The sequence below is a fragment of the Oculina patagonica genome, chromosome 1 (assembly GCF_052425735.1).
Source record: "Oculina patagonica isolate OP01 chromosome 1, crgOcupat, whole genome shotgun sequence".
In the NCBI taxonomy this organism is placed as follows: Eukaryota; Metazoa; Cnidaria; class Anthozoa; order Scleractinia; family Oculinidae; genus Oculina; species Oculina patagonica.
In genome coordinates, this window is record NC_135758.1 from 369957 (window position 1) to 387904 (window position 17948).

At 37.2% G+C, this 17948-nt stretch overlaps 1 protein-coding gene across 6 annotated transcripts in view; it reads left to right on the top strand.

Annotated features, from left to right (window-relative positions):
- The window catches only part of LOC144651631 (protein unc-13 homolog B-like), a 35885-nt gene extending 24136 nt beyond the window's left edge, over nt 1-11749 (top strand). For all 6 annotated transcript variants that reach the window (XM_078511580.1, XM_078511572.1, XM_078511594.1 and 3 more), the window contains 23 exons: nt 51-201; nt 516-584; nt 1134-1223; nt 1535-1588; nt 2419-2621; nt 3288-3373; nt 3677-3738; nt 3957-4027; nt 4199-4295; nt 4453-4521; nt 4728-4802; nt 5049-5207; nt 5555-5643; nt 6075-6128; nt 6346-6453; nt 6547-6601; nt 6901-6969; nt 7818-7907; nt 8012-8159; nt 8372-8467; nt 9499-9534; nt 9734-9857; nt 11039-11749. In XM_078511580.1, coding sequence (XP_078367706.1) covers nt 51-201; nt 516-584; nt 1134-1223; nt 1535-1588; nt 2419-2621; nt 3288-3373; nt 3677-3738; nt 3957-4027; nt 4199-4295; nt 4453-4521; nt 4728-4802; nt 5049-5207; nt 5555-5643; nt 6075-6128; nt 6346-6453; nt 6547-6601; nt 6901-6969; nt 7818-7907; nt 8012-8159; nt 8372-8467; nt 9499-9534; nt 9734-9857; nt 11039-11321 — 2338 coding nt within the window. In that variant the 3' untranslated portion in view covers nt 11322-11749. The remainder of the gene's footprint in view (nt 1-50; nt 202-515; nt 585-1133; nt 1224-1534; nt 1589-2418; nt 2622-3287; nt 3374-3676; nt 3739-3956; nt 4028-4198; nt 4296-4452; nt 4522-4727; nt 4803-5048; nt 5208-5554; nt 5644-6074; nt 6129-6345; nt 6454-6546; nt 6602-6900; nt 6970-7817; nt 7908-8011; nt 8160-8371; nt 8468-9498; nt 9535-9733; nt 9858-11038) is intronic.
- Nucleotides 11750-17948: the final 6199 nt, after the last annotated feature.

A 17948-nucleotide genomic window follows, 5' to 3' on the forward strand; every position in this document is an offset into this window, starting at 1 on the left:
TCGCATCATAATTTGTTTAATAACTTTCAATTTATTTTTTTCTGTTTTAGCCACCTGTCATGCCTCACAGCTTGCTACATGTGTCCTGGTGTCCCTGCGGTTATCAGCAGTTTGCTTGCGAACATCAATGCTTTCTTCTCTCACACCACCGCAAACTCTGCCACGTCTGCTTCACACAGATTCACTTCCACAAACTTTGGGGTAAGAATACAGTGTATTTGGCAGCCTTCTTTGTAAAAACTAACCTGGTTATCAAAAGTCATGGCCGATGGCATATGAGGGTCTGCAAGGCTAGTGTTTTGACCTTCTAAGCCAGTAACCATACAAGCAAGTTTTAAAAAGCCTGTGCAGTGATGGTATAATCTCTTAACCTGCATGGTTTGAAATTAAATTGTGACATCTGAATAATTTCACCGCTGATGACATTGTTGCTATAATTTCCAACAGCACTAAAACAGTGATTGTACACAGGTTGAAATGCTTCTATTTATGATGTAAATTGTCTTTTCTTTCAGAGTGAAAAGTTTGTGAAGATTGTAGATCATCTTTACAACACATTGAGAATTGACATTGCAAACTACCGGGTAAGGTTTTGCAAATTTCATAATAAGTTGAAAAATTTCTAAATAAGATGCCACAAAACTTCTCAGCCATGTTTATGTCAATCTTATGGCCAACTGGTCAGCCTCAATTCAGTTGGTATTCATATCTAGTTTATGTTCAGTTTAAAATTGTATGCTTCCAGCTATCACAGCAGCAGTAGTTATAAATACATTTACAACCCTCCAAGTTAAAACCATTTTAGTTACCATGGCAACTAAAATTTGGAACCGAAGTCGCCATAGGATTGAAAGCGTGAGTTAAATAATTATTTAGCAACTAAAATTTTCACTGGCGACCAAACTTGAGCAGTCAGTGGCCACTAGAAAAAAAAAAACTTGGAGGGTTGAAGTACACTACAATATGCAGAAGCAGTTGTTGAAAATTCTCCTGAAATTTAACTCACTGGCAAGACCTCAAAAGAACATTAGTTGATTCTACTTGTCTATGACCTTCCGCAGGAAAACATACATTAACACTTATATCATTATTAACCATCATTGTGACTCATGATTCTTGTGATTGATTTGTAGACAAACTTTCCATCATCCAGTGCTGAGAAACTGGTGGATTTAAAGTCCTCTGTTGATCTGTTAACAAGTGTCACCTTTTTCAGAATGAAGGTATGCATGTATGTCGAAAGATATTTTGCTGAAACAAACTTTAAACACTAACTATGTAATTATGTAAGGCCCAGTATTCAACTCTCGCGGTTCAATAATAATTGTAGAATAATTGTTGAATGGTAGAAGAATGGCTTTGAGATCTTAAATAATAATTATTTTTATCTGGCTTCTTAAAGTTTGGCAAATCCAAGAGTGCATGACAGTAATTTAAATGGTGTGCTACTGCCAAGCCAACAGTCAGTGCATTCTAATTATAATATATTACAAATTAAAAGACATTTTCACACAGCTTTCTGGCATTTTTTCAGGTCCTTGGTCAGCGACCCACCAGGACAGCAGAAATTGTGCGTGAATGTGTTAAGGTTAGTACCAGTTGTCATAGCAACTTGATTCGCAGCAAGAGAGACATAGTGCTCAAGTTTTATAACTGATTATCAGGTGTTAATATTATTATCCTCACTCACTTACTCATCCTCTTCTTTTTTTTTTTTTTTTTTTATTAATATAATGTTCATTAATTGCAACAGTTATGTGGTCAATGTTGTAAAAAAGTTAACAAACTATTAGAACTAGGGCTTCCCCTGATGGCTGAGGGTTTTAGTTATGAGATTCTACTGTAAATATTGGTCAATATTTGGTTAACATGTCACTGAAGGACTCAGTAGAAAATGGGTGGTACCAATTTTGTGTCCAAAAATGAATGTTGCCAAAACAACTCCAAATTTTGCATGCAGGTTTGTCTACATGTTTTAAATGTCCTCCTGTATTTTTCACTGGTTTTTGCTCCATTGTTGAGATATAACGTATGCAAAATACTCTGTTTTCCCTGTGGTGTCTTAAGGAAGTTTTTACTCTTGAAGTGTCTCTCTCCAGCCAAGAGTCTGTACGTGGGTACCGGCAAACTGTTAAGACACCCTGACAAAATGGTGGGGGTGGTGGTGGGGGTGGGGGTGGAGGGTTGGGGTTACCTGTGATGGAGTAGCATCCCACTCAGGGGGAGTAGCATTATTCCTGACTCTGGAATGGAAACATTAACCTGTTTACAACTGGGGCTACATTATTGTGTTTGGTTTCTGTATTTCCTGGTCTTTGCTGTTCCACAAGTGTGTAAACGCTCCTTTGATTACAGCAAGATGTCTGTGTTGTGACTGAGACCACACTAACTATTTCTGTACATCCATCTTCATCACAGAACTGCATGAAAGGAAGCTATGCATATCTCTATGCAAACTGTGCAGAGTTGTATGACAGAGAACTTGCTTCAGAAAGCTCCTCTTTAGATCCAAATGTCATACAAGCTGGTCCTCGGAGCCTGGACTTCTGGCCAAAACTGATTTCACTGGTGGTGTCAGTGATCGAGGAAGATAAGAGTATCTACACTCAAGTTCTAAACCAGTATGTACAACTTCTATACCAATAATTCACAATTAAAAAGTTTTGAAAATATGCCCTGGGCTGATATTTGCTCAACATCCCTTTTGTAGGTGGGCTTACTTTCAGGGGGGACCCTTATAAGGGGTGGAGTGAAGAGTTACTTGCAGATGAAATTTTGTATTTCAAAACTGTTTGTGTTAATATTAAGGAGGGGATGCTGCATCTGAGAATATTAGATGCATACAAAAATACCATGGGTTAAAACCCTGGAAACATAACAATACATGGGTCGTCACAAAGTGCAAGGCAGCAAGGTGTGTGATCCATTTCGGTTAGCCTAAATAGCACTTTGGTTAGACTAAATGGCACTCCGGTTAGCCTCCGGCAAGCTTAGGTAGCTTGCGGTTAGCCTGTTTATTTGGAGTAGGGATTTCTGCTTCGTATGCCTCGCTGCCTTGCTTTGCACGCCTCACTGCCTTGCACATTTACAAGACTTATACAGTCCTACACTTGTAAAATGAACATTATAGGTCTCTGAGTATACTAAGGGAGGACTTTTTTTCATAATTTAACGGTATACCGATCATGAGTTCTGAGAATCGGCAAAAAAATATTAAATGAACAGTGAGTTTCTGAATTAACCTTTGTAAACTTTGGTCAGTTTTTTACATTTTTTTTCCCTGACAGGTTTCCAACTGAGCTGAATGTAGGAGAAGTCAGTGCACAGGTGTTTTGGAACATGTTCTGTTCAGACTTGCAGGATATGTTAAAAGGTAAGTGCAGAAAAATGTTTAACCCACAATATCCACATACAAATTATCCTGACTGATCTCTATAAATTTTCTTATAGTATTAGTTTGGAGAATTTTTTCAAAGATCAAAGCAATTTCCCTTTGGTCATCATTCAAGTAATTCTCGTAACCTGTTCCCTTGATTAAGTATTAATAATGTGAGGAGAAATTTGATGTTGATCACTATAAATTTGTGACTTAAAAGGTAAATTTTTAGTTACTGTATTGCTTTGGATAAAAATTGGAGTACTGACAACTTAAATTTCTTGAATGTGTAATTTTCAGAACACAGTGTGCGGCAACAGTCTCCATGGAGTAGTGCTGATTATATGAACCTTCACTTCAAGGTAAATTTTGATTACTTATTACAACACACTGAAATAGAATTTTGGTCTGGTAATCATCTTAACCCCCTTTACACAACAGTTTTGCTTCTTAATTAGTGATAGGCAAGATCTTCCACATCAGATAGTAAAGTTTATTTATGTTTAAACCTGTCCTAGTTTACTGGGATTATTAGAAGTTTATCAACTGTTTATGAAAATAATTATTTCATCTGTTATAGGTCAAGTGGTTTTACAATGAGTTTGTCAGTCATTGCCCAGAGCACAAAGGCAAAGTTCCAGAGTATCCCAGGTAAAGTCTAGCCACTCAGTATACTCTATATTTCAACATGTGCCAGTGTTCATAGGGTTTTGAGAAAGCCCAGCAGGGGTGGGTGGGGTTGGTGTTTTCAGATGTCCCAGGCTGTACCTGGTCTGTACAGTCTAAATTTACTTAAATAAACGATTGTTTTTCCTGTCATAGCTGGTTTGAGCCATTTGTTTCCCAGTGGCTGACTGAAAATGATGAAGTTTCTATGGAATTTATGATCGGAGCTCTTGATAGAGACAAGAGAGATGGGGTAAGTTCAAAGTTCAAAGTTCGAAACAGTGATTGAAATTAAATTTTTGTCATTGCATTTATTAGGAGAAAAGTCTTTTGACAAGTTTTGAATGCTTGTCGTCTCATAGTTGCTTCCACAGTGTATTAAATTAATCAATATTCAATTCTGTTTGCAGTTTCCTACCAGTTCATCTCACACTTTGTTCTCAAACTCAGTGGTTGACATTTTTTGTTCACTGAACCAGGTCAGTATCAAGTCTTTTCTGCCAATGTCCACATCAGGGAGTCCATACTCACCTTTATCACAATGCTTTTCTGTTTTATTGTTTGGCTTTTAAAAGTTTACCTCCCGGGAAACATGTCATAATCTGATATGATGCTCCTAAACTTTCACCTTCACTTTCATTGCTTTGATTCATTCAATAATGTTTGTATTATTATTATTTTTCAGAGCTTTGAGATTGTTCGGAAACTTGACTGTCCAGATCCAGAAATCCAGACTCGCTACGTCATCAAGTTTACTATAGTGAGTGTAGCAAACAGGGTCATATAACCTGGTGTAGTGACGTTAATAGATTGTGAAATTAAGTAGGAAGCCTAATTCTTGAGACACATTGGATTTGAAAGTCAGACTCATACCCAGTCGCTTCTGTTATTTGTGACTTAGTGAGGGTTGCGGTGCATCAAGCCTTTGCGTATGTCAATTTGCATGTCCAGATACAACAGCTGGCAGCATCAGTAATAACTGAATCTTCTTTGTTTATATTTGTAGACTGTACAGAATGTATTGCTTCAATATGCTGAGAAAATCATCAAAGAATTCAGTATCTGGTGTGAGCAGGGAAAAACAGCCTGCATTCTGATGAACAACATACAACAACTGCGAGTTCAACTGGAGAAGCTTTATGAAACAATGGGAGGAGGAGAAAAGGTCCTACAGCTAACTAATTTCACTGATTATATTCCAGTGGAACCTCAATTTAACGAATCTCTATAAAAAGTCATCGGTATAATGAACGATATTCTTCGCCCCAGTAACAGTAAAATATATGGAACATATGTTGCCATTTCCCTGGCCCGTTATATCGAGGTTCCACAATAACAAGAACTTATAAAGAATCTCAAATCCTTCTGAGCTCTTCATGCAGAAGGCTTCAAATCTGTGAAAGGGGGAAGGAAAGGAGTTATAATTGACAATTTTGCCATTATTTTCTGTTATATTTATATTGAGAAATAAATTATGCATTTTCTGAAAGCTGTGTTTTTTCTTTTGAACAGCTTTCTCCAGAGTGTAGTGAAGTGTTCAAAGAGCTGCAAGTCAAACTTAATCTCACTCTTGATGAATTGTGTGTTGTATTCGTTCAAAGGTAAGTTTTTCTACATACAGATGCTAATATAAAAAGACCCGTAAGTACAAGACCTCCCATACCTTGGCAACAGTTACCTCTTGTTGACTCGTTGGTTTTTCTGTTCCTTTTTAAAGGAATCGCAGCATATTTTACATGTCCAAACTACCTAAAAACAAACAAATACCATACCGAATAAGTATACAATACACCTTCACTAAACCAGGAGATTATGTGCCCTTTTTGGGAAACTATTAGAAGAATGAACATTTGCAAGGTAGAGTTGACAGACCGGCTGTCGGAAATTGTCAAACTTAATTAACCTGACTGGTTGTTTAACTTACAAGTTTGCTGACAGACGTGCTGTTTGGATTATTGTTAATAAAGTTTGTTAATAAAATCTATGATATTTCGTCCACTGAATGCTTAACTTTTTTTCTGTGTTCTTATAGTCTTGATTCTACGATACAAGAAAGTGTGAAAGGTGTTGGAAACTTGCTATTCAAGTAAGCAGAAGCAAAATTATTGGTTGTATTTAAGTTTTTCTAGTTTTGAGACTCACTGCATGGACCTAAGGGGGGGGGGGGGATGTTTGTGCATCAAATTTTTCAGTAATATTTTTTTTTTTTTGGGGGGGGGACTTGTTATTGTCGTTCCCAATGGATTTATGTGCTGTGTTAGCTGTGTTTGACTTTTTTATTAACTCCACAATTTGTATTTCAGGATTAAAAGCACTGGTACGTTTAACCCTGCTTTGCCAAGTAGTAAAGCAGTCATTCAGAATGACTCAGAGTCAATTCTCCAACCACTGCTCGGAATTCTTGAAGGAAGGTAAGATAACTGAGCATTAAATAACTTTTTTGTTTACTGATGGTAATAGTTTAAATAATTTTTACTGATTAAAGATTATCTGTTCATCGACAGCTTGGAACTTTTTTACAATGCGTGTGAGAAAACTGTGTTGAAAAGATTGCTTAAGGTGAGTTGATTTTATTTATTCCAATATGCACCTGAAAAACTCTCTCTCTTCCCCAAAAGCCCCTTTTTTTTTAGGGGGGAAAAAGGGGAGAGGGAAAAAAAAGGGGGGGGAGAAAAAAAACCTCTTTTTTTTTTTTTTTTTTTTTCCCCCCCCCCCCCCCCCAAAACTTGTCTTCAAAGAGCCTACATTTTGTTTACTGTGAAATCTATTATGCTGTAAGCACTTGAAAAGTCAGCAAATATCTGCAAATAGTATTGATATTATGATATTAACTTATTAACAACTGAATTCACTCACAGGAACTGTGGAAGATTGTAATGGTGAACATTGAGAAGATTATTGTGCTACCACCTCTACCAGATATTAAGGTAAAATTATTAACGCACCTGGATACGTTGAGTACATACCTTGCCTAATAAAAAATATTATAGCACAACTAAAGTACAGTAGGCATTCTGATTGGTTAATTTAGCTTCTACTATTTGCCCATGGGTGCACGCTGACGTATGCCTTCAACCTGAGCGCGAGCGCGCTGATCTGATGCGACATGGCACAAGAATGAGCCACTATTTCACGAATTTTTCCATGTTTTCTCGATTTTCCTATGAATTTGAAAAGCTAATCATAAGAAAAACCATTTCTCCATAATGCTGAAAGACTTTGAGGTATAATGCAAGTTTGAAATAATTAAAAAGTTAGTTTGTTTGTTTTTTCTTTTAGGTTTACGTTAGCGTTTACGCGAGCACTACACGCAATTGTTTAAATCAGCGCGCGCACTTTTACCTCAAAGAAACTGTAAATCACCTAAAAGTTGTGCTATAAAACAAATGGTAAACGTTACATCGTGCACTATTGAGTTACAGATGCACTTGGGAGGTTTACTAAACACTCAAGAAGCTAGACTCTTTCTCTTCTTTCGTGCTTAGCAACCTCCTGCGTGCACCTGTAACTCAATAGTGCACGCTGTGACGTTTACCATTTGTTAAATAAATGACTCTTTGTAAGTGCCAATATATTTTGTTAAGTATTGGAGGAGGGGCTGGTCCCCATTGCCACTTGTGCTTAAATCAGTTACCAAGGATAAACAAATGTCATTTTTAATATTTTTTCATTGCTGTGCTAATTGAGGATGCTGTGTAAATTAATATTGAAATAAATCTTATATAGCTAGTATTGGTTAACAAACAGTAATTAACAGTGTTGTGTTATCTTTTAGGAAATGGGAGGAATAACTGGCCAATCAGATTCCAGAAACATGAGTCTAAGACAGTGCGGTGTGCTAGAAGCTGCACTTGTAAAAATAAAGGTAATCTTGCAGCAAATTTATGGTTAAATTCATGTCTGATTATAAGACAGAAAATAAATATAAGGATTTTTTTTTCTAAAAAATATTCATTTTGTTTTTGAAAGGAATACTTCCATGCTTCTGGAAATGGATTGAAGAAGACGTATTTGGACAAGTGCATACATTGTCAGTCGCTCAAATCAGCACTGTCCCTGTACACACAAACTACTGACACACTTATTAAAGAATTTGTTAAGAGTCAGACTTCACAAGGTATGTTTTGTCATTTATATTGTCTGCCACAGTTAAATGAAAAAGAAAAAGAAAATCAACATAGGAGGAAAGGAAGGAGGGGAAGGGAGAGAGGAAATGGACGAAGAAATGAAATTAACTAATGAAAGAAGAAAAGCGCGAACAAGCTAACAACAAAAACAACTTAACAACTTGACTTACTAACATCTGTTGTAATTCCCTGACATTTTCAGAGGATCCAGGAGTTGATGACCCTGTGGGGGAGGTGTCAGTGCAAGTGGATCTGTTCACCCACCCTGGGACAGGAGAACGCAAGGTTACTGTTAAAGGTAAAAAGATGTTTCGCTGAATTGACTACTTGCATCCGAAAATTTTTCAGACTTGAATAATCTCCCATTTCAATATTCTTTTGATATGTGGTGTTTTTTGTTATAAACTTCCTAATCCATTTTTAGTGCAGAATGCACTATTGTGATGGTTTGGTGGGGCTGTCGTCCGCTAAACCCCTAAAGCGCTACAGTGTAAACTTTTAATCATCAATTAATTAATTAAGATCAATTAATTAATTATTCCTTGTGGTGGGGGTGGGGGTGGGGAGCACCTGACCGTATCCCTAGGTAAAACCTGGAGCACATCTACGTTACTTTCATATGAAGATCTCAAACGTATATATTTGTTTCAGAAAACCCTTTGCTCTCCTTGTGGTACTACTCAACGTAATTTACACCAAACGCATGCGCAGATTAGTCTACGTTGTTTTCTGGAACTATCATGAACATCGCTTGTATTGCGTGTTTGCGGTAGGCTTCCTGCAGACTTCTTGGCGCCAAGTAAAAACCGCAAATTAATTAAATTAGATTTTGAGACTTTCACAGCGCTTTCGTAATTAGGTATGCAAAAACTTGCACCGGGATTTTCGGCGTGAACACCTGATAACCAGGAAACAAATATCCTAGCTGTACTGCGTTTTAAAAAACCTGTCGAAAAATATGTTTTTTGATTAGATTTGTTTCTTTAGTTTTTGAGAATCGTCTTTCGTGCAGTCTAAACCGTAACTTAATTAAATTAAACAAATGTCATCGATGCCGCCGTAAAACAAACAAAAAACAAAAGTTTCATGTTATCGCATTTTCAAGGAAGAGAAAAGTATTTTGTTACAAACGAACAAAAGTGTCGTGTTACGTTTGCAAAGATTAGCGTAAGGAACACCTGGGAAAGAATACAAGTAGCCTGTGAACAGTTTTTCCGAAAGTAAAATAAAGCAAATAAACACGAACATATATAAAACATCATACTTTCAATTGTTCCATATTGCATTCTGCACTTACCAAATCATCGAGATTTTTTTGTTGTATTGCAGTTGTCGCTGCCAAAGACCTGAGATGGCAATCACCTGGTTAGTAATTAAGTTTGTGTACAAAACAGTGACAAGCCTCTATTGCAGACGTCCCATTTGCCTTATTACGCAGTCGTTTAACTAATGGAGATTGTGTGACAAGGACACTGTAAACCTCCATTACAGAAGGCAGATTTTGTCTTTTTTCAGTTCTGTTAATTTTTCAATACTACATGTTTATTTTGATTTTTTTTTACAGGGATGTTCCGTCCTTTTGTGGAAGTGAACATTGTGGGCCCTAGTCTCAATGGAAAGAAACGTAAATATTCAACCAGGTCTAAGAACAACAACTGGTCTCCAACGTACAACGAAACGTTTTTCTTGTAAGTTGCTAATTCTACTCGTCTTTTCTTTAGTTAGCTACTACGGGTAGATTAGCCTCCCACGCAGTCGTTCTTAGGGGCGATCGTGTTTTTTGGCGTTTGTGGGGAGGAGTGAAACACGGTCGCCCCAAAAAAGGACTGCGTGGGAGGCTACCGGTACATCAACCTTACCCGAAGCATTCGCTCACACTTTCATTCTTTAGCTTAAGATATAAACTCTCCTTATCTATTTCCTCAAATTTCTTTTATACGTATTTGTTCTGAGAATTTGTGGTAAATCAGGACAACAGGAGACAAACATTGTCTCACTTGGAAAACAAGGGATTGATAGTCAGGTAGCTGAACTTTTCATGTTTGTCTCAGAGTAAGAGAAATATTTATTGATTCACTCGCCCTTCGGACAAACATACAAAAGAACTTGGTTTCCGAATTTTTTTCACAATATACAAACAAAACTGAAATCTATTGGACTGTTCATGTTACTTCTATCGCTAGTTTTTGATTGGATGATATAATTCGGAAACTATTCGACCCGGGGGGGGGGGGGTACTCAAAAAAGTTTTGTACGGGGAGGCTCCGCCCCGAGCTCTTACCCCTTACCCTTTTATATACCATTTTGCCAGAAATTGTACCCCTTTCATATACTTATTAATGAAAAAAGGTACCCCTTTCATATACCTGAAAGTCATGGTATAGACTTAAAACATGACGTTTTCTTGTCATTTTCAAGTAGCGCTTAATAAATTGAAATAATACAGCCATAAATTGCATCTGTTCGAAATATTTTAATTAAAAGCCCTTTCAAAAACCTAAATGATAGATTTCTATACCCTTTCGTATACCTAAACTTGTGTAATCCCTACCCTTTTATATACCTGAAGCCTGAAAAAGGTACCCCTTTCGGGCGGAGCCTCCCCGTATAGGCCATTATAGGGAGTACCCCCCCCCCCCCCGGGCTATTCGAGTGCTACAACGAAGATTTGCCAAAACTGCCACTTATTCCCCCGACTGATGAATACATTTACATCTTGGCAAAGTCGGTTTTGTGTTTATCTTCGTTTATTTCCGTAATTTTGGCAACAAGAAATGTGCTTTTCCCTCGTACATCTTGTCAAAGATTTTAACTTGCTCGAGTCAAATTTCTGCGTACCCTATGTTTATTTTTGTTTGTTTGTTTACAGTATCCTTGGCAATGAAGATGACCTTGACTCTTACGAGCTTCATATTTGTGCCAAAGACTACTGCTTTGCTCGTTCGGACAACCTTGTAGGCATGACAGTGCTGCATTTGAAGAACATTGCTGATATGGGTTCATGCGCCTGTACCCCAGCTCTTGGGCGGTACATCCAAATGGACTCCAAGGGATGGACTATTCTCAAGATCCTTTCACAAAGAATGAACGATGAAGTAGCCCGTGAGTTTGTCCTCCTCAAAAATAACAGTAGATCTGACGGATTTGAGTAGTTTATTTAAAATAAATCAGTCATCAAGTCCTGATAACTTATCTTACTATTTATTTAATATACTTTGGTCACGACAAACAACGTTTTGAGAAATAAATTGAACTTCTCCAATTATCAAGAGTCTAATTATTGTTCACCACTAAATTTTCTTCCGCGCGCCCATTCAAAAACGAGCATCGTGAATTATTTTTACTTTTCAGGATAAAAAACTCAATTAAAAGCCGAAATTTAACAAACTAATTTGGTGAAGTTTTTTTGTCTGTAGGCACACTTGTTTACAAAAATTTCACGGGTGGGCACTATCCATCCGGGCATTTTTCTCGGACGGGCACGTGGATGAACACTATCGCGTCACGTGATCAATTTAAACCAATCAGATTCGGAGAAAATTTAGTGGTGAACTATAATGTCTGACATTCCTGGGTGAATTGGAGGCTTATTAAAGAAATGCTTCTTATGGTTTGTTTTATAAATTAATATATAATTTATGAAGAGAAGGAAAAACAATGGGATGATTTAATTTATGGAACTCTATCGTTAACCATTTTTACCGAATGGTAATGAGGTTATGTTATGGGCCGCATTTTCTCACTCGAACACTCACTCACTCGATTCTGATATCAAACCGCAATTAATTTAGCATTAAAACGAGAAACGTGCTGACAGAAAGGTCCTTTAAACGCATTCAGCACATGTCAATCAAATCTCAACCTCCTTCCAGGGTCTCTCTCTTTCAGGGAACTAAATTGAATTTCACAAAACAAATCGAAAGAGGATCACTTCCACTTATCCTCTGGTGATAAAAGAGAAAAGAATTCGCTCAACGAAGCCTCAGAGCATAGGCTATCAATTACCCATTCACGTAAGAAAACATTCAAAGACGCGTTTTAGTAAACACAACATTCATGCACGTTTTTTTTTCGCGTCACATCATCTTCGTGTCACGTCATCCGTTCTTCATCTTTTTGAGTCGTGCAGAAACGCGCATCTTTCTCTCAAATTTTAATGGCTGCTTAAAATAACGCTATACGTGCTGGCAGAAAAGTAAACATATTCACAAAACAAATTTACTTAATGCTAAAAAGGATCAAAGGTTACACTTAAATATTTTTTGTGATAAAATAGAATTCGCGCTACGAAGCCTGAGAGCACGAACCATCAATGACGCAATTCCCATGGAAATTCACAGGGAAATAAAGTGAGATTGTGTTACATTATTGAACGCTTATTTGAAGAAAAAAACTATCAATGACCCATTCACGCAAGAAAACATTCGAAGGCAAATTAAGTGAGATTGTGACATTACTGATAGCACCAATGAACTACATATAGTTACGCTTAAAAACTGTTAAAATTATTACGCTCGCCTTGTGACGTGTTTTAGTCAACACAACATCCACGGCACGTTTTTGTTTCGCGTCACGTCACCTCGTGTCACGTCATCCGTTTTTCATCTTTTTGACTCGAGCAGATACACGAAGTGCTCGGGCGTATCTTTTCTCTCAATTTTTTTTCGCTGCTCAAAAATAACGCTATACGTGCTGACAGAAAAGTAAACATCTTCACAAAACAAATTTACTTAATGCTTAAAAGGATCAAAGGTAATACACTAACCGGTAAATATTTTGGTTGTGAAAACTGAATAGCGCTACGACCCCTGAAAGCACGAGCCATCAATGTCGCAACTCACGTGGAAAAATAAAGCAAAGTGAGATTGCTTTACTTTATTGGACACTTATTTAGAAAAAATGCGGAGGTCGGCACTTCATCCATCGAATTACCATGAGGTTGCTCGAAGAGCCTTTGATTGTAGACTGCAACGAGGCAAATGAAACGTTGGGATTATGTTAACTGAACCAAATTTTGCAAAGCATAAAATTCACTAAAAACCTTGCTGTGCCATAAAAAAGTTTGTTTTGAAGTATAAATAATTCTGGCAGATTTCGTGATAGAATGAGGTTTTGTAATGGATTTGCATTAATTTGTTATTTTGAAAGTGCACTATTAGGTAATTTTTCTCTCAATACGCGATAGAATGATAGCATTTAATATGCCTTGTCTTGCTATCTGAATCAATTTGCAAAAAAACCTTCGAATGAAAGAAAAACAAATCGAGTCGATATGCCTTGACAGCCAGGTAATACTATTTTATTCTTGAATGTTTTGTATTTCTACACGTAACGCCTTCAAGGCATTTGTTGTTTTCATATACAAACGTTCATATTTTGACTGTTATGTATTATAGTTGCTTATAGCATAAGCTAAGGACGACGTTTAGATGATACCTCACATTAACACAGTAATGTCAGGTTAAGTTAAGGGAACGAAACGCCTGGTTTCACTAATGTATTACTGACATAGAGTAACTGGTAGTTTTGAATAGTTTCTAAGTAATGAGAGGTTCGTCAGGTTAGTGTTGCCCACTTAACGGTTGCTCATTACTAGCTCCGTTGCAGCATCGTTATAAATACCCCCCCCCCCTCTCCCCGGGAGGACTCTAATATGAAAACGGGTTGGGATGTTCATCGTCTCACTTAGTGGTGTAAATTATGGAGTTTGGCCACACTTAGGGTTTTCAGGAAAGAACGCCAATATTTTTAGTCGTCAAGGTATTGTTTCGGGTTGCACATGAAGAAATAAAAATTCGTCATATTCCGTTGGTGGTCCGAACAGGCACAAAGAAGGGTCTCTATTATGGGTCACAAAAAGCTCGAGCCACGCCCAGATTGGTCTTCTTAAGGGGTTTAATTCAAATTTTCCGACGAGCATCCCCGTCGCTTTCATATGAGAGTCCCCCCCCCCCCCCAACCCGGAGAATGAAATATGCAATAAAATGTTGTAAATTAAAATAATACTAGTTTTGATAACTAATGGTATTTACTAAATATTATTATTGTAGTTAGAGTGATTTCAATTAACCCGTGAAACAATTTCTAACAGTTAGTGCTTAACAGTCAAAATGAAACAAAAGAAAACAATAGAATTAGTGTCTAATGGTATCTAAAAGTTTAATAACTATTTCACGGGTTTAGTGAAATCACTCTATATGTCAACTTTTATATTTATAAATAAATATGTACTCTATAACAAGTATGTACTTATCAGTATTTTCACAGTTGTTCTGAGGCCACATTGTTCCCTATTAATACAAAAATTTTAGCGAGTCACGATTGGTTTTGGTTTTACTTCTGATTGGCTGAGAAAGTGGAGCGAGAGTTTTAAACCAATCACTGAGCATTGTATTGCTAAACCAAAGCAAACGCGAATTACATTCGACACAAGTGAAAAACGCTCTAAAGCTGTGGTAGAAATGAATTAGGTTTAGTTTGCTGTATGCGTTGGTCGTCACAGTTGTATATTACTGAAACGCATAAGTATCTTAGGGCTGGGCCCATCAGTGGTTTAGAGTAAACTCCAGAGATTAAACTCAGTCGGGGGAACAAGTGCCAGTTGATGACCGAGCGTACGGTTGTTGTCCCAGAAGATGCTAAGCAACATGACGTATTTATACGCGCGACGGCTTTCGTAGTACTCCTGAGCGCTCGCGTTAGTTTTTGATTGGATAAAATAATTCGGAAATTCTCGGAGTGCTTCGGGAAAGATTTGTCAAAACTGGTACTTATTTCCCAGACTGAACTAGCCTACATTTGCGAAAATGTATATTATTTTCTTTCTGTACGCAGGCTAGAGGTAGCTGAAAGATTTGGTTTTGTAGCATTAGTTAGATAGTCTTTCCTGAAAACAAGATTAGACTTAATATTTATTATGGGGGCACATAAACTTTATAATATTATTCATTTCTCAAAAAGACATTATTCCTTATATAAAATGGGCAATTATGTGTCTGGGCTGTTTTTAGTGTTTAAAATAACTATAAATTGTCAGAATTGTTTTGTCAAGTACAGTCCAATCCCGATTCCTTGAGCCTCCAAGGAAAACGAAAATTTGTTCGAGAAATCGGGGCTACAGTTGCACTGCTTGCCTGAGTGAAGTAAATCAAAGAAACATGACGTTTGCTTCGATTTTCCGGGAGGCTTGAGAAATGGAGGATTTCCACTGTAACTTTGGCATACTAGAATTTTGTAAGCGTCTGTTTTTCTGTCGAACATTTTGCAATTTTTTGGCACATAACTCTCACGAGATGAAAGTCTCCTGTGATGCGGTAATTTTGCATGATTTTGAGAAGCTCAAGAAAAATATTACAGGCACCAATTTAGATGAGGGTCATGTCTTAAATAGAAAGGATAGAAATTGATATAAACAATATTATAACATTGAAACGTAATAGTAGACTAGCTTTCAATCTGTATAGTTTATGCTAAATAGTTTTGGACATGTATTTCAGTTTTACAGAAGTGCATTATTTTTGTATAGCAAAAAATGAATAAACGAAAGTACATAAAACGACAAACTTTCTTGTGTCATTACTGAATTAGACTGTATTATTTGGTTTTTAGCGTTTTGTTTCTGCCCTTTCTCCCCCCCCCTTCACAGCCCTCTATTTTTTCGATCGAATGAGCGCTTTTTTTGCGTTGAAAAATCGAGAGGCTGTGGACAGTCTGTTATTTTTTGAATTACCAATGGACGTCCTTCAAGTCCCTTACAGTGTTGTAAAACAAGTGGTAACCATAGGTTAGAAAGTTCGAGCCTAGATGCACTTTATAAAGAGCTTTGTGATGTGGGCAATAGGCAGAGAAGGTACTGACTGGCGCAAGCGTGCGAAATTTGAGATTGGAAAATACATTCATGTTTCAGTTAAAATATATTTTCCATAAATTGTCATAACTATGCGATCGAGTTGAGATATATTTGTGTTCCTGGTAAATAAGGAATAAGTCACCTATCTGTTTAATGATAATGCATTTAATGATAATGCATTTATATAGCGCATTTTCCATATTATATGTTCAAATGCGCTTAACGCATACTGTTATTTTACTACAACACAAAGGCCAGACCACAACACCGGGAACTTCGTGCCCTACTCTTTGCAAATAGTGTGTGGGTTCTTTAACGTCCCCTGCTATAAGACTGAAGATACAGGAGACGGGACCTACGGTTTATCGTCCTTTTCCGAGAAGACTAGAATGTCTAACCATTTGCAGATATCATTATAAAGGCAGCACATTCTCCTCAGTTATTTTAAGACCCTGAGTGTTGGTCCGGTCTGGGAGTCGAACCCGAGACCTCCCGCACGGTAGTCCGGCGCTCTACCAACTGTTTGGGAGGAAACCACAAGATAAATTGAAAAGAACAAAGTTGTAGAAATGAACATAACAAAGATAACCTAAAAGCAGCCCTTCAACAACAGACAACGTCGATAAATCAAAGCAAATCTTCTCAAAGGCAACCCTTTAACAACTTCTGCAAAACGTACTGTTTGCAATCTTCCATGGAAGAAGCCCCGATCTCATTCATTTTTTATTTTCTCTTTTTTTTCGTTCTTGGTGGGAAAAAAATTCAACTTCCAGTCGTCCCTATTTTTTCGACTTTTTTGCCTGTTATCAAGCAGAAAAACGAGATATGTGGACAACTAATTACCTCTCTTACCGCATATTTGTTCACTTTCAAGGGACTGCTTTAATTTCTCAAGGGAATACTTTCCGCTGTGGGTGATCAAAGCGTGTGACTTGTAAAGTGTCACTCTACAGTTGTGCTTCAACACTTCCGTTCTTGTAGAAAAAAAGTGACTTTTTAAATTTACAACAATTAAAAACGCGAGTAGCCCAAATCTTAAAATGTAAGGGGTTCAGCGCTCGAAGGCAATGAAGTTTAAAACGATTAAGAACGCAAATTTGTACTGGTACAAGTCTTCAGGCGCTAATATTATTAACCTAAAACGATTAAACAACGCAAATTTGTACTGGTACAAGTCTTTCACACTAAAACGTTGCTAATAGTTAACTAAAGGGAACTCATTTCAAGACAATTGATTATTTCTGCTGAGTTGCACAATTTAGAATTGCAGCATCATTCAATGCAGGTGTGAAGTGATATTTACAAGTGTTTTTGTAGCCTATTGTGAAATTACTTCCCGTGGAAGCAGTAAACGCTGAAAGTTTTTGCTTCTGTTCAGAAGTTAATGCATCGCCATTAGAAAAAAAAAAACAGCAACGTTTTACTCGAAATGTAGCCGTTAGAAATGACATGTGTAGCCGTAAGGTAAAGAATAACGTGAGGAGAAGCGGCTTTTGGCAATATCCAAACAAAAATTTACTTCTCAATGTGCGGTTAAGGTTGCATGACGAGACAAAAGGTAACTCTGTCGTGCGTAACCTTTATCGGGAACCCTGCATTAAGCCAAGTAGAAATCTTTCTAACTCGAAAGGAAACAACTATATTGCAAACGTCAAAGTTTACTATTTTTAACCAAGCCAAAGTATATGAGTCGCAAAGCGCCCAGCCGTCACGACTGACAAATACAGCATTTCCTCCGCAAAAATAAAAATAAAAAGCTTGAACTGAAAGACGTTTGAATTCTATTATGATATGTTCGAACAACAATGCCCAGGATAAACCTTCTACTCATACTTCATGCAAAAAAGACGATATCTCGAAGAGATCTTTGATTTACACTTTAACTGTAAACGAGGAAATGCTGACAAGAAGAAAGAAGACTCCCGTTGGC